Source organism: Gobio gobio (genome assembly GCF_949357685.1).
Source record: "Gobio gobio genome assembly, chromosome: 1".
Taxonomy (NCBI): domain Eukaryota; kingdom Metazoa; phylum Chordata; class Actinopteri; order Cypriniformes; family Gobionidae; genus Gobio; species Gobio gobio.
This window is the reverse complement of record NC_137097.1, coordinates 77,952,433-77,968,403: the sequence shown is the minus strand read 5'-3', so window position 1 is coordinate 77,968,403 and position 15,971 is coordinate 77,952,433. Positions and strand designations below refer to the sequence as shown.

The following is a 15,971-nucleotide window of genomic DNA, read 5'->3' as shown; positions in this document are numbered from 1 at the left end:
GGCGTTGTTTGAAGTTGAAGCGCGCTGTTAGAAACTCGTTGTTGAGAAAATTTTGCAGCGGAAATTAACAGAACCCGAGACTTAACGGAAAGAAAATAAACTTTAAGTAAAAGAAAGGAAAGTGAGAGAAGAGCAGATGGCCTGAATGAAATCGTTGTTTGACCCAATTTCTCTGATCTTGGTCTGCCACGATCGCCAGATCGTCTCCTGGGAGTTCTCCGTTCAGAACTCAATCTGGTCAACCCTGAACAACTCTGAACTGGATTCTTCCTTCGTGTTCTGAGATTAAACTCAAATATTTGCCCATCCCCTGGATGGGTTCTGGCCAATTAGGGAGTAAATTTAGGCCTAATTTCTTACTATAAGGACATGATCAATTCTATAAAGATTTCATTCAGCTCATCTGTTGGATTATACCCATACGAACACAAAAGTATTCATCCACTCATTCAATAGTTATATAATTGCATGAATTGGGAGTGATACACATGCATAATAGTCACGTGTATCAGTTGTAAACACACTAACAAGCTATGTCGAAGGCTATTTGAATGAAAGTCCAATAATCAGTGATTTGATGCACTCCATATGTAACAGTTTCTGTGAGTTTGCTTGGAGTTTTAGCTGTGTCATGTGGAGTTCATTTACCAGTCATTGAAAAGAGATATCTGGTTTGTTTCTTTGTCTAAGTTTTGGACAAAAGTCCATAGGAAGTCGGTTAATTATTATCTACAACTAGTAGCTCCGGGCAGAATGGAGCCTCCGTGATAGATGGTTGATTTCCTGGGGTCTGGAGCTGAATTTGGGCTTTGTAAAAAGGGATGTTCATTTGATCAAATAATTTGGAAGATTCATTCCTCTATATGTCTGCGCCCATACTTGCTACATTATATAATTGCATTTTGAATATTTGGCAATTGAATGCACTAAATTAGTTTAGTTTTCTCAGATAATGTATGCAATTTCAGCAATAAAACTTATTTTTTCTAAAAAAAAAGGAAACAAATTAGTTCACTTTAAGATACCCAACTTATTTTCTCTTGTATATTTAGCATTGCCCTTGAATAAAGAAAAAGTACTTACCTGATTAATTGATGGGGAAATTGGTAGAATACTTGATTACTAAAATTTGATAGCTACAGCCTTAGTTCTCATTATTCTCCACACGCATTGGGGTGTCTATTAAAACAATGGGGACAGAGGAGGCGTGCCACTGGCTGTAACCTGACCTGCAGGTGTCACTGTTGGACACTTCATTTAGAAAAACGAATGATACAATTGAGGTCTTATTTAGGAATATTTCCGTGGTTTTAAACAATTGGATTAGAAAAAAAAAAACATTAGAATATGGAGACACTGCCTCCCATGTTTCCTCAGGAGGAAAGGCCCCCAAGTTGTATATACATCAGTTAGTTTTGGTGTACTAAGGGTGTGTCCACACTTGGCACGTTTGGTTCAATTAAAACAAACCCTGGGGCAATTACTCTTAGTGCAGTTAGAGTTAGTGTGAACACTGACATCCAAACCTTGGCGTGCACTGCTAAATACAAGACTGCTGAAAAGATAGGTCTAGGAGCTCTTCCAACTGAACTGGTTCAATTTGAACTCACTGACCTATAAACCGGATGGAGACCTTAAACACAGAATGCTCATGCATATGTTTCTCTTGTAGTGATGTTGCCCATCAAAAGTTCAGTTTTGGCACCAGCTCTTTGTGACGGCAGAATTCCTGCTGCCATTTTGACTCCTTTATATTTTATAAGCTCTTTACAAGTCATCTGGTCAATACCATCATATGCAGGCTATGCACACAATTGTTTTTGATAAGTTCAATTTTGGATTTCACAAGTGATCAAATCAGTTGCAAATGTTGTACATAATGCACAGTGTTGCACTTTGTGCAAAGATATGAAAGTTCTGATTAAACTTGGAAGGTTTCCCTTGACAGTGATTTTGGGGAACACGAGTTCCTGTACATGTGATATGTTTCACCTTGAGCGGTATTCAAGAGTTTAGGTTTAGTGCGCATTAAGGGCACTGCACTTTGTGTGTACGTATGCAAGACTGTCTTGTGTCATAAATTCCACTCTCAAGTGACCTACACCACAAGTGTGGGTATTTAGACAGGGCAATAGTCCTGTAGACTACAAATTCTTGTGCAAAAATTGACTAAGGAAGGTATTTTTGGAAGTGTAGTTACTGGTCTTAAAAACAGTGCCCTGCAACACTTGTCAGATGTCCAACAAAAAAGGCAAACAAGTGATTGCATTAAATAATTTATTTGAGTCATGTCCTATAGCAGAGTCATGGACAGGGAGATGTGTAGGTGGTCTCAAACGCATCACCTGAAAGAGGAACATGAAATGAGCCGGATCAAGTTCAGGGAGTTCAGCCAGAGAAAAAGCATGATTAGGATGAAAGCATACTTGTCTGATAGTAGTCATAAATGCTGATGATTGCTGGCTTGAGATTTTTCACTGGAAGAACCTGTTTCAGCTGGAGTGTGTAACTCATGGGGACGCCTTTGGGAACCTGCAAGACAGAAAGGATGAACAGCACCACATACAGGACACAAGATGGCAGCTAGTGATTAAACCCAGTCTCACCTCTTTCAGATACACTAGGACATGATCCTCTTCAGCATCAACTCGCTCCACTAGTGGGGCAAACGATTGGGGTGGAGATCCAAGCTGAGGGGAAGAGACCAATGTTTACAGACAATTACATCTGAAGGAGCTTCAAGCATCTTGGGATTTTCCAAATCTTACGAACCAGTGATGTATCAGCTGTGAAGCCCGACAGGAGTTTAACATCCACTAGAACCATGTTAGTAGTTGCTTTTGCTCCGTTGTATCTGAAGACAAATAAAGTTTAGTCAACAGGATCAAGAAAGCAGTTCCCCTCTGTCAGGGACAAACTGGTTTCAGGACAAAGTCAAAGCCATTCTTACTTCACCGTGAAGTTCAACATGAGATTGGCTCCAAGCGGTCGGCAGTCTCCAGTCACCCTTACGGCAACGCTCAGTGTTTTGGTATCTTTAATGGGTGTTGGGATGTTGTAGAAACATGCAACCTATAGTACAAGTAAAGCACAGTAAGATTTTTATGTGCGCAGCAAACCCGTAAAGGAGCTGAAGATACAGACCTGCACAGACACACAAGTGGATCCTGACGCTTTAACACTATATGTGCCAGGAATGTTCTTCAGGGGCTTCTCCTGATACAGCAGCCTGTTGTCCCGATTCACGCTGAAGCTGTAAGAGTCTCCTCCTATCACTGAGGACTGTACGGTAACGGTGCTGGAGCCGTCCAAGCTGAAGACTTGAGCAGCGTACACAGACAGGGCATGAAGAGCCACCACTGTGTCCTGAAAACAAGCACCAGATTAAAAACTCCACTCATGAATGATTGGGCTCATGTTTGGTAGTCAGAAGCACCTGGGTGGAGGAGAAGCCTCCATAGGGATTCTGTTGGGTCACCAGCCAGTTGACAATGCGGTTAGCATAGCCCAGAGTAGCCGTCGTAAGAGGCCGTTCAGTGAGAACTGCTAGCAGCATGTAAGCACTGATCTCCACCGACAGAGTATCACCAGATGCCGTCTGAGACCAATGAAGCCTAGTGCCTAAAGAGGAGAAAGTTATGCCAAAGAATACAAATTCAGGGTTAAGGTGTGTCAGTCACACTGGAGTCCAGGACCAATTGCAACAAGTGTTTGTACGATCATGCAAGCAAGATTGTTTTGGAAAGATTCATAGGCTGCATTTGAATGCACAAATGTAAATTGTGCTTCTTTTCATTGGCCATTACTCTATTCTTCAGTCACATGATCCTTCAGAAATAATGCTGATTTGGTGCTCAAAGCCCCTTTAAAAGCCCAGCGAGAGAGCGCATTTATTTGAAACAATCTTAAGAGCGAGAGTTAAGACTTCGAAAACTGTGGTACATTGTGTATAGACAACTTTATGCAGCCTTGACAAATTCTATACACAACTGACCAAACTTTTTAATGATACTGCATTTATAGATTTATGATTTAATTAGCTGAGCAATGATAGTCATGAGCATTGTAGTCTTTAACTAATGGAGTTGTCCTAGCAAAACTACTAAGTAATGAAGTGAGAAATATTTACAGTGAAAATGGTTGATGTTTGCAGCTTAAACCTTGTGCAAAGTATATAACACTTAATCATAGGCTCTGTTAAGAAATTGACAGTTGGAGCAGGTCAACATCTTTCGTTGTGTTTATATGGATAACTTCCCGTTTAGCCACTTTATGGATGAGCTCCTGCATTTACGCAAGTTCTACTTTATCAAGAACTCTGACATTCACCAGCCTATGTTCATCTTGAGCTGTATATAAAGTCTTAAGCATTGAATTTCACCTTCAGAAATGGCACGGTTCTTCAAGGCAGTTAAAAGCTGTGATCGAGTGGTGGTCTCTCCAGCAAGACTGAAGGTGTACGCCAGCAGAGCCATGGCATAAGTGTTTCTCAGGTTCCCAACAACAGGCCTCAAGCAGGACAGAGCCTTGGTAATGACAGGATCCTGAAAGCAAAGCAGACATTAGACAAAAGCCAGAACAGTAGGATGTCATACAACTACTGAAGAGGTTTACTTTGACAGGGCCGCCTAGTTCAAGCAGAGATGCGACAATGTAGGCAGTCATGGTCACATTATCACCAACTCCACCCTGAAACACACGGATTAAAAAGAAAAATGATACACATTTGTAAAAATAAACCTCAGACAGAGCCTATGGGTTATGGTCCATTTGATAACATGTACCTTCATGTCGTTGTGGTATAAAGTTCCCTGTTGCATGAAACAGCCATTTGAACCCTGCTGGCTTATTAGCCAGTCCTTTGCACTCTGAAGGACAGTCGGATCGATGAAGACAAATTGCGTTGCCAAACCAAAAGACCTCATGACAAAGGCAGTCAACCTGGCCATGGAGGAAGTGTTGTTAAACTGAACTTAAATGCTGGTGACTCAGAGGTCATGCAAGACTAGAATAATATCATGAAACTCACCATGTATTGGATGCATCATAGCCAAAAGTGCTGTATGAGCCGTCACTGTGCCTGTAGTTCAGTTGTCCTTGGTATCCTGTTCAAGTCAAAAACCACATATTGTAGGGGGTGGGGTATTAGAGTCTTAACCCCTTCAAATGGGGAGCACAGGACTGGATGTCCTTTAGATTTATTCTCCAACACTCAATCTGCATATCCATACCGCTATTAAGGTAGCCTGTGGCGGTCTCTCGAATGGCTGCCTTGAGTTGCCCCGTGACCTTCAGGTACAGCAGGATGTAGATATTTGGAGCAAGAGTGATCATATTCTGTTCTCCACATCCAGATGGCATCTGTAACAACCCATCTAGATTCTTCAGTGCACGACCCATTATGTCCCCTACAAGAGGACAAGCATAAAACCCACATCAGAAACAAAGTTATTCTGCCAAACATCATGCACCACTTTCTACTCAATGGAGATGCTTTACCAAGGACTGAAACGGAGCATCTGGCAGATCCCTGAACAACATTTGTTGGAAACGTCAGAGTCACATCCTCAGAAAGAACAGTTCCTGCATACCAAACAGAATAGATCAGCATTGAGCACTAGGCTAATGTTTGGCTATACAGGGAGAGCGTGTTTGGGAATCATTGAGTGAAAACAAACCCTTTGGACACAGTAACCAACTCTGGGTGTTTGTCCTTTCAACTCCTTCAGGCTTTAAAAAGGGAATAAAACACCACATCAGTAAAGCAGACTGAGCTCTATGATCAAATGCCAGAAGGCTGGTTAACACTTACCAGGACAAGAAGACTTCGCGTGACAACGTCAATGCGTCCTCTCGTCGGCACGGTCACGGCCTCAGTGCCACATCGAGTCTGGGATGGTTCAGCTGAAGCATTGACAGTCACATTGACAGCTCCTACAGTGACAGACAGGAAGTGAGCAACACCACATACTTTTAGCATGTTCATAAACGGTACAAAAACGGACCGAGAACAGAAGCTGAGAGAGTCCATTTGAAGGTCTTTCTCCCATTGGCACAAAGACAGGACGAGTACGGAGCAGAATATGGTTTAAGAGTGAAGTTTGTGGATGAAGCTGGAGTCACTTTAACCTGCCAATGAAAGAGCACAGAGCAAAAATGGGACCTTCTCTATACACAGATCCATTATATAAAAAGGTAAATAAACCAAGACAGACCATGATGCACTTGGACAGATAGCTGAAGACTGTGGCCTTCAGATCAAACGACTCCCCACGGACGATGGAGTATGGCAGAGAGAGCTCCAGGAAGAAGGGCTGGAAGACCGTCAGCAGAGCAGGAGGAGCCAGACCGAATCCTTTGGAGGACAGGCAGAACGCCTCAGTCTCCCATGTGGTGATGGTGTCAGGAACAGTGAGAGGAACTTGTGTGGATCCAGTGGCTCTGAAGGGGAGCAGAAAAGACAGAAATAAATGGGAACGAGAAGTAAACACTGGCTTTAGAGGGAATCAAAGAGTTCACACCAACCCCACTTGAGCAAGCTGCCAGATCCATGTTTCTGGAAAGTAAGTTCTAACGGTCACGTCAAAAGAGGAAGCACCACCCTCACTTTCTACTGGAGCAGCCGCCATTGCCATGGCTTCAGGACGACCACGAAAATACATCACTGCAAGACAATTGTTTGCGGTCCCAATATTAAATTCTGAGGCTTGTCAGAATTGATGAACTCCCCATCACATTACACAGAGCTGGTCTAGAACCAGTATAAATTGAGTTATAGCAACTGAATCTGCAAGTCATGTAGCAATTTCTAAAGCAAGAGTCAAACTAACAGGCAGACATACCATCACGGAAGTTGCGATAATAATTCAGGCCTCTGTACATCAGACACTGAGGGGCTCTGATAGGCAAGTTTGTTGCAACCTTCATCCCTGCGTTCTTCAAAATGAAGACAAACATAAGATGTTTGAAAATGGAGCATTTAGTAATAGGATAAACTTCCTACCTTGAAGGTTTCGTAGGCTTGATCTATAGTAACAGCCCGACGGGGTCGAACATTCAGACAGTCCTCTTCATCCTCAACTTCATATGGATAATTTGATAGTGATAGCACTGGGAGCAAGTTGAACACCTGAGAACAGGGGGAAATAAAGCACATGGATCAGTGAACCACATTAATCGAGTAAAAATAAGTAGAGTTAGATGAAAGCTGTATGAGTAAACTGAAGTGGGATGTTTGGATACAGATTTAAAGGGAGAGTTCAGTTAATTTAAAATAAAGTTTAATTCTAAAAGTAATCCACACGGCTCCGGTTAATAAGAGCCTTCTGCAGCAAATTGATGGGTTTTTGTAAGAAAAATAGCATCAGGCAGACCATATTCAACATGGTCACATAATACACCTACATTAAAGGGGTGATGAATTGAGATCAACTTTCCCTTGAGCTTTTGATATATAAAAGGTCATGGTAATAAGGATATCCTGTAAGTTTCAGAGCTGAAAACTTCCTTGTTAGTCAAAGAATAGCTTTTATAGACACCTGGCCCAGCAAGCGATCGATCTCAGAATGTGCCAGGCTGTGACGTCAGTGTAGTGAAACACTGCCTCTGCAGAAGATCAACGCCTACTTATTCACTGCCTGTTTAGCCCCGCCCACTGATTCACACATGTAACATAGGCCTAGTGTTAAACCATCTACAAGCAATAAACATGCCGTGGAGGATTACAATTGTGCAGTTCAAGCCCAATTCATATTTTTTTAAATTAATCTTAATTGATCCTTGAAGTCTGTCTTTAGGAAGTCTAAATGAGAAACCATGGTTTAAAACAGGCACACTGATACCACTTCAGCACTCAGGCGTCTTCCTGGCTCCAAGATCCGGACACTCTGATCTACAGCGCTAAGGCCACATAGAGATCCTGCTTGAGCAGAGACGGTCAGAACATTTCCCTCAGCAGGAACGGCCGTAGCAGGAGAAAACTGTAGAGAAACCTGGAACAAGAAAACACTTTAGGGCACATCACCATTCCCCACATTAAGCTAAAAAGATGCTAGTGTACATCATACCTGGTTTTGGAAACACATTTCAGTGCCAAACGACACACTAGTAGTAACTACATTCCCACTGGGCAGAACACCGTAGACCAGAATCTGCACTGCTGGAGCCATGTCGACACTGACAGACAGTTGGAACGACACCGAGCCGCTTGTGACTGTATCAGATGCCCTCGCTCTGACTGTCTGAAATCCATGGAGGATGATCACTCCTCTGGACGAGACCTGACAGAAGACAAACAGGTGATACAAGGTGCTCAAACATACCAGGACACAAAAAATGTCCACTCACCATATAGATGATGTCAACGCTGTAGTCGCCAGTCTCGCCAACAAAAGAATACTTCACGGTCACTGGGAAAGCAGAACCACATTTGAGCGGCTGATCGAGTTTCACTACAGTCAGTTCACTAAATGATGGGCTGTCAGGAGAAGCAGGTTGGAGAAGCTGAACGACCCTCGTATCTGTAGTGAAGTATGGTGATTTGTAACTATAAACAACCTCTGGAGTCACACTTGCCTGGGGAATAATGAACGGAATCAGTTTCTTGTGAGAGAGAAATCTCATCATGTCACAATATAAAGAGCAAATCATACCACCAGATTGAGATCAGCTTTAGGAAGATTAGCAGTGTTGAGGGAGTACATGGCCAGTCCGTTCTGGTTTGTGGTCAGATTCAGCAGCCGTTTGTTTGGCCAGCTGTTGCCATCTAAGAGATACACCGCTTTGTTCGCGATTGGAGTCCCATCAAAACGAGACACGGATATCTGTTGGGAATGATCAAGGTTAGGAAAGGGAACCAATGAAAAGTCTTCCGCAACCAAGGACAAGCTTTTACTCGCCTTTCCCTTAATCATTGATCCAGGTTCAAAATAATCCGGGGTGTCCACAAACGTGACTTTGCCAACTTCAAACGTAATGGACACCGTTGCAGATTTTGACATCATTACATCTGGACAGGAAAAAATAAAAAAAATAAAAATTAGAACGTCAACATCCATTTTAAGCATGTGCTGTTGGTTCAGCTCAGCCAATAGCTCACCTGTTCCCTCCTCAGTGACGTTCACATTTACAAGAAAAGCATCTTGCATATTGTTTTCAAACTTGGTGTTGAAAAACACTGATGTAGCGACAGTAAGAGAGGCACAGCCCGTGGCGTTCATCTGGTAGCAGGAGAGAGTCATATTTAAGTCAAGCACAAACAGAAGACAAACCCTCAGTGGTAAGGCAGGAGTCACACCTTTGCAATTTTATTCAGGCACTGACGGGTCAAATCAGGAACCTCAACGTATGGAAAGGGATCACGGCACACTTCCACCAACGCTTGACCAGGTACAGATTGGCCATACGTGTATCTGGGAAACATCAAAGAATGAGAGCAAGAACTGACCAACCACAAGACGAAATGATAAAAACATTGCTCACTTGGCACAAGCCTCAACTTTCAGTCCCACATCTGCAACGCTGTACGTCTGTGGGGTGTTTACGGTCACGTCAAATTTGGGCAAAACTAAACCAGAAACAAGGCTTTAGATTAAGACCTCAGATCTGTTGATGAACTGCTGCACACACACACACACACAACTTACCATATTTCTTAACCTCGAAAACTTGGGAGATCATTCGGTCACCAATAAAAGCATTTAGTGTGTACATCCCTATCTGAGCCTCTGGGTTCAACTCATGAGAAAGCTGCAAGATCATCCCCGTTGAGGAAATGTTTGTCCACTGACCAATCCGGTTATTATTATGGTCCTATTAAAACAATTAACATCTCAGGAAAGATAAAAAGCAAGAGTACATAAAATCACCACAGCTCCATTCAAAGACTTGCACTGGAGCAAATTCTCACCTCCACCACCATCAGATTGTACTGAAAGACACAAAAGACCGGAATATTAGGCATTTAAAAGCACTAACAAATGCAGCAAATGTGCAATTCTCATGGTCAGGTCTTACCATCTGATCAAAAGGCACAAATTTGGGATCCATGGTAACAACTCTGAAATTCACTGCAAGAGACCGCAATAAATGCTAACATTAATTGCAAAATGCACTTGATGATCAGAACTTGTACCATAATGGACAGTTTACAGCTCTAATACTCAACAAAGGGTCATTCACAGCTCACCCGTTTGTCCTGGATTGTAGATGGGTTTATCTGTTTGGATGAAGGTCAACGGCAGGTAACTTCTGAACATGACTTTCCTCTCTTCAGTCGCTCTGAAGACCCTCCCTTGAACTTCCACCTTCAGTTTCTGCACAGATTCTCCATCTACTCGAGGAGCCTGTAGAGGAACTCCGTTAACATACAACAAACCAGACAAGAAAAAGCCACATGTCTCATGATAACAGACCTGGAAACTAAAGCAGCGGTGAAACGGTGTAGAAGAAACCTGCTGCACAAGTTGAGTTGCCCTGTTGTCATCAAGCAGAGAAACGGTCATTGTGAGACTCTCTTGGGGTTTCAGAAGAGTTACGCATAATTTGGCATCAGATCCAGACTCAATCACTGCAGGGAATGTCACCATGAATAACCTGTGGAAAAATACTTTTAGTACAACCCCAACAGCCTAGAACCAACATCAGGACACTTGTGTTCACTCCAAACATTTAATGATACTTACGGTCCTGGTGTCTGTCCAGCAACAGCAAAAATGAAGAGAGCTAAAATGAGCCCTTTCCAAACACAAATCTCCCTCACAGCCATTAAGAGCGATCATCCAACACCAAACAAGAATCACTTGTCTCTTTCAGAAACCTCTGTTAAGCTCTACTGCTGTTTACTGCTCAACAGCTTCTCTTAATGATCTGCACTGATGATGGCAGTGATATTTAAACACTTTTAATTATCAGCACACTTTATCCTCTGGCAATAGAAATGTCTTGAGGGCAGATACAATTAATTGCAGGTGGTGGTTAATCAATTAAATTAACGAGATTCATTCGTTAAGTGTTTAAAGACCCCCTGTGGTGAAAATCAATGTCTATAGCCCTAATCGCACGGGATTAGTATTATCTGGGGACCTCTGGGGCCCGGTTCAGTAAGGAGGTTCAACCAACTCTGAGTTTAAACCTGAACTCTGAGTTGACTTATTCTGAGATGGGAAACTCTGAGTTTTGGGTTTCAGAACAGCTGAATTGAGGTAGTTCAATCAACTCTGAGTAGACTGACTCTGAGTTAAGCACATGCACTCCAACTATGAAAAGCCACAATCAATGGAGCTACGATATTACGATTCACCATGGCAACAGCACCCACCAAAAAAAAGACGTTCACATACTTCCGGGTCAATATGTAAGTTTAATTCTTAATTATTTTAATTAAGTTTAATTTTCATGGTATCCAAAAGGCAAAAAAAGAATGTGGCAGCAGCTAAAAATGAAAAATAAAAACATAATTCAATCAGGTAAAGCTTTAAGCATAAAATGTTCATGAGTGTAGGTTTAATGACTTTACAAACATTTGACATATTAATCAAATATCATTCAGTGTCCAAAGTGCAGCAGCTTTTCCCACAGACCCTTTTCACAGACAGTGATGACGTGTTTTAATGGTCATCAATATCGTAAATCCAGCAACGTTTTTTGTGTTTTTTTTGTTGTTTTTTTAACTGTAGGCCTATGTACATTTATAACACTAATACTTTGTATTATATTACTTTTGCATCAAATTACAAAAAACAAGTTACCGCTGCTGTGAGTGTTTCTAAACTCACTCTATTTTTTCCCTCTTTTTGAAAGTTGTTAAATCATTATTGTGGAGTTTTTCTTTTGCTATTTGAGCAAATGGGGACACAAAAAATATATATTTAATGTATTCTTTCATTCACCGCTATAAAAGTTAACCCTATGACGACTTCCGTTCTGAGAAACCCAGAAATGTGAAAAGGGTCTATGCTCTTTTCACATAATGAAATGTTCTCTGATCCCGCCTGTTACATTTATTAATTAGGGTAATAACATTAACATTTGACTTCTACTCAGGCCAGCCAAACACCAGCACCACTGACAGATGAAGAGGAGATGGATGGAAGAAAATTAACATCCATCAGGAAAAAGAATAAAGTATTTGTAGGAAATAAAGATGACCATAAAAATTGTAAATAAATGTATTTAACAGCTGTGGTGGTGGTTATGGCATATATCTTGTACTACCATCTGGCAGCATCCTTCCATTCCATACAGTAATCCGTTTTCAGAAAGTGTGATGATGGGAATATGCGTGTCATCAATGCGTCCAACCACTGGAAATCCTAAAGGAAATTCTAATTATAGGTTACTTCTAGAGGTTTATCAAGTGAACGCCAGGATCCTTCCTGTATAAAAGCCAAAAGGACATGCCATTTTTGTCCGTTTGACAGTGTCCTCATGATGAAAGCAATGAATGAATGTACCTCCACTGCAAAGAATACTTTTCTCACTATGTATTTTTGTCAAGTGGCAGATAATTTAATTTGTTTTAAATAAACTTCGCTTACTTTAGATTTAGATTAAATGTATATTTTTTTGGAAATACGGCCAAAAATACTCAGTAAAAAAGCATTTGTGCAGTTTGAATGAATGAATAAACTATTTAAACACAGCTGGCGCTTTAAAAAAGGGGAGGAGACTGAAAGAAACTCTGGGTTTACCAAAGAAAACCTGCTCCAGACCAGGTTAGGTTCACAGAGTAAGTTACCCTAGTAACTGACTCTGAGTATAAGTTACCTCTCTTTTAGAAACGGCCTTGACTTACCCTGCTTTCTCGGGTTTGACATACCTCCCATTCTGAAACAGAAAACCCAGAGTTTCCCTTATTTCAGGGTTAACATACTCAGAGTTTTCATTTAACCTCCTTTCTGAATCGCGCCCCTAGTGATTTGTAATAATTGCAGAGAATGTCTGTGATCAAATGCTGCGTTCTAGGGGCCCGTTTCAGAAAGGAGGTTAAGTGAAAACTCTGAGTAAATTGTTTGAATGCGTTTAATATTATTCTTAATGAAAAACACAAAAACACTTTTACATTTAGCTTTGAAACTGAATCTTTCGCCGTATACTGTTATTATATTGCTCAATTCAGTTTTTAATTGTAGCGTCTGTTCTCTAACTGAACTAAATTATTTTTATTACTATAAAATAATCAAAATGATATCGATACGACTGTTTATAATTTCATACAGCTATATCTATAACTAAAAAACATTTACAAGTCTTGACATCATATCCGGGAGATAGTCAGTAAATTTGAGTAAAATCACAGGCTTGCTTATCCTGTGCGAATGTGCCATGCAAAATTCAGATGTGGGGGAGTAATTTCTAAATCACACGAGGTCCCCAGATAATACTAATCCTGTGCGAATAGGGCTTATGACAAACCATGTGCAAATTCATTAGTCAACGGTATTGCTAAGTGTTATAGAGTGAGCTGTTGTTGATTGACCTGTAGGTTTTTTTAATCCTAAAAATGAAAGAAATTTTAGAATTGTTAAGACGGTAGATTAAGACCATTTAAAAAAATGAAATAGGCCTACACAAATAAAATGCTTAAATGTTACAACTGCATCTGTCTCTGAGAAAACGAAAAAAAAACCCAGCAGTGATTTGATGTACCTGAAGTCTGAACTAAGAAATTTTTTGGTTTGAATGATCTGAATGCCTTCTTGGCCATGCCAAACCGCGACTGGCTTGACTGCATGTTCAAGGCTTATGTTAAAGATTGTTGCTTTTACGGAACCTAAAATGTTCCATACAGGATAAGTAAGCAGCCCTGTGTCCTAACCCAGTGTTTCCCAACCGGGGTGGCGTCTGACGAGAGCAGGGGTGCCGTGTAAAAGTCCTTCAAAAAAATTTTGTTCACATTTTTCAAATAATTCTCTCTCTGTAAACTTTGTTCAATGCATGCGAGTGCTGCCGTATGTTCGAATATGACCAGTCATTTTTGCCGTCATCACCCGGGTGGAGTGCCAGAAGACGCGAACGAGAAGACGCGCGTGTGTCTGTGCACTCACCCGAAAGCGCGCACACGTCTCACAGCGCGCAAATATTGAGTTCTCTTTAAAGTCTTGCTCTTGAACGGACAAACTCACACAAAAAGTATGTCAACATGTCCATCTTGATGAGTACTCTAGCAGAAATAGTCTATATATGCCTTAAGTAAACTTTATACAGTAGAGAAAGACGACGCATATCCGAGCATTAGGTCTTAAAGGGGCAGTAGCCTTTACTGCTGTCTGTTTAATGTCAAACAACAAAAGACAAGGACATCAATCACTGCTCTTGATTGAAATGCTTTACATTTATGCTTCTCTTTTAAGTTTAATAGGATTAATCTTTAATTTATACAGTCAAATAATGCAATGTTATTTTACATTAGATCATTTTTTGTACCTGAAAACTAATGTTAGACGTAGCCTACCTGAAAAACCTGAAAAGCATAGTTTATTTTATTAATATCTTTGCTCAATAGTATTTATTTGTGCTGCTGCTTGTATTTAAATTATTTGTTCTTATTATTTTCTTTATTTTTATTTGACAGTAGTCCTTTTTTCCCTGAACATAGCAAATACCGTACCGAAACGGTGAACCTAAAACCGTGATACAAACCGAACTGTGAGCAATCTGTACCGTTATACCCCTAGCGTAACGAATGCGAGGGGGTGCCACAAAAAACATTTTCAAAGGGTGCCATGACCGAAAAAAGGCTGGGAAACACTGTCCTAACCCATGGGCTTCGTTACATATGTATACATATAAGTCATATATACATTATGGAAACATCTCGAGGGCAGATTTTTAAAAATCTTTTTGTTTTATTTATTAAAAGTGATGCTACCATTGTTTAGGGATGAAATCATTACTTGCAATTATGTTATAAAGTCAGAATTGCATGATATAAACTCACAACATGACTATATAAACTTATAGACTTTTTTTCTTGCAATTGCGAGTTTATATGTCTTGCAGCTTTTACTTTATAACTCCCAATTGCAAGAAAAAGTCAGGATAGCGAAAGATAAAAAGTCGCAATTACCTTTTCTTTTTATTCTGTGGCGGAAACAAGCTTCCATAGGTATAATGTATGATTAAGAGCTCATATTAAAAACTGTACACCTTTTAAAGACTTAGAGAGCAATGTTTGACATTTATTTATTTTATTCCTGTCATAGTAAACAGGCCGGGTCGCAGGGGCAACAGTCTAAGCAGAGATGCCCAGACTTCCCTCTCCCTAGACACTTCCTTAACCCCTCCGGAGGAAAACTGAGGCGTTCCCAGGCCAGCTGGGAGACATAATCCCTCCAGTGTGTCCTAGGTCTTCCCCGGGGTCTCCTCCCGGTGGGCCGTGCCCAGAACACCTCCCCGGGAAGGTGTCCGAAACAGATGCCAGAGCCACCTCAGCTGGCTCCTCTCGATGTGGAGGAGCAAAGGCTCTACTCTGAGCTCCTCCTGAGTGACCGAGCTTCTCACCCTATCTCTAAGGGAGCACCCAGCCATCCTTGGGAGAAAGCTCATTTCAGCCGCCTGTATCCGGGATCTTGTTCTTTCATTCATGAGCCACAACTCATGACCATAGGTGAGAATAGGAACATAGATTGACCAGTAAATCGAAAGCTTTGCCTTACAGCTCAGCTCCTTCACCACGACAGACCGGTACATCGACGGCGTTACTGCAGAAGCTGCAACGATCCATCTGTCAAATCTCCCGTTAAAGGGGTCATAGAATGACATTTTTGTACAAGTTAATATGATTCTTTAGTGTCTAAATGAAAAGTTTGTAATATACTTTAATTAAAAATTCTCATTAGTATTGTAAGAAAACACTAATTTTACCTGTTCAAAACCAGCTCGGTTTTCAGCAAGTCATTTCAGTGCATGTGACTTTAAATGATAATGAGCTTTGCTCACCCGCCCCCTCTGCTCTGTGGGGCGTTCGGTTC

At 41.1% G+C, this 15,971-nt stretch overlaps 1 protein-coding gene across 1 annotated transcript; it reads right to left on the bottom strand.

The window, feature by feature from the left end:
• Positions 1–2,304: 2,304 nt before the first annotated feature.
• LOC307123185 (alpha-2-macroglobulin-like protein 1) lies at positions 2,305–10,586 on the bottom strand (the record flags this gene model as incomplete). Its single annotated transcript, XM_079811623.1, has 32 exons — positions 2,305–2,345; positions 2,427–2,532; positions 2,607–2,690; positions 2,773–2,854; positions 2,951–3,072; positions 3,145–3,366; positions 3,437–3,621; positions 4,382–4,544; positions 4,615–4,689; positions 4,785–4,941; positions 5,030–5,105; positions 5,232–5,408; positions 5,500–5,583; positions 5,679–5,730; positions 5,813–5,934; positions 6,006–6,129; positions 6,216–6,441; positions 6,526–6,664; positions 6,843–6,936; positions 7,004–7,129; positions 7,842–7,991; positions 8,067–8,279; positions 8,347–8,574; positions 8,652–8,822; positions 8,898–9,007; positions 9,098–9,218; positions 9,296–9,410; positions 9,481–9,565; positions 9,645–9,810; positions 9,908–9,928; positions 10,015–10,067; positions 10,187–10,586. 32 exons carry the CDS (start codon positions 10,584–10,586, stop codon positions 2,305–2,307), a joined length of 4,290 nt encoding a protein of 1,429 aa, XP_079667749.1.
• Between the last annotated feature and the right edge of the window lie 5,385 nt (positions 10,587–15,971).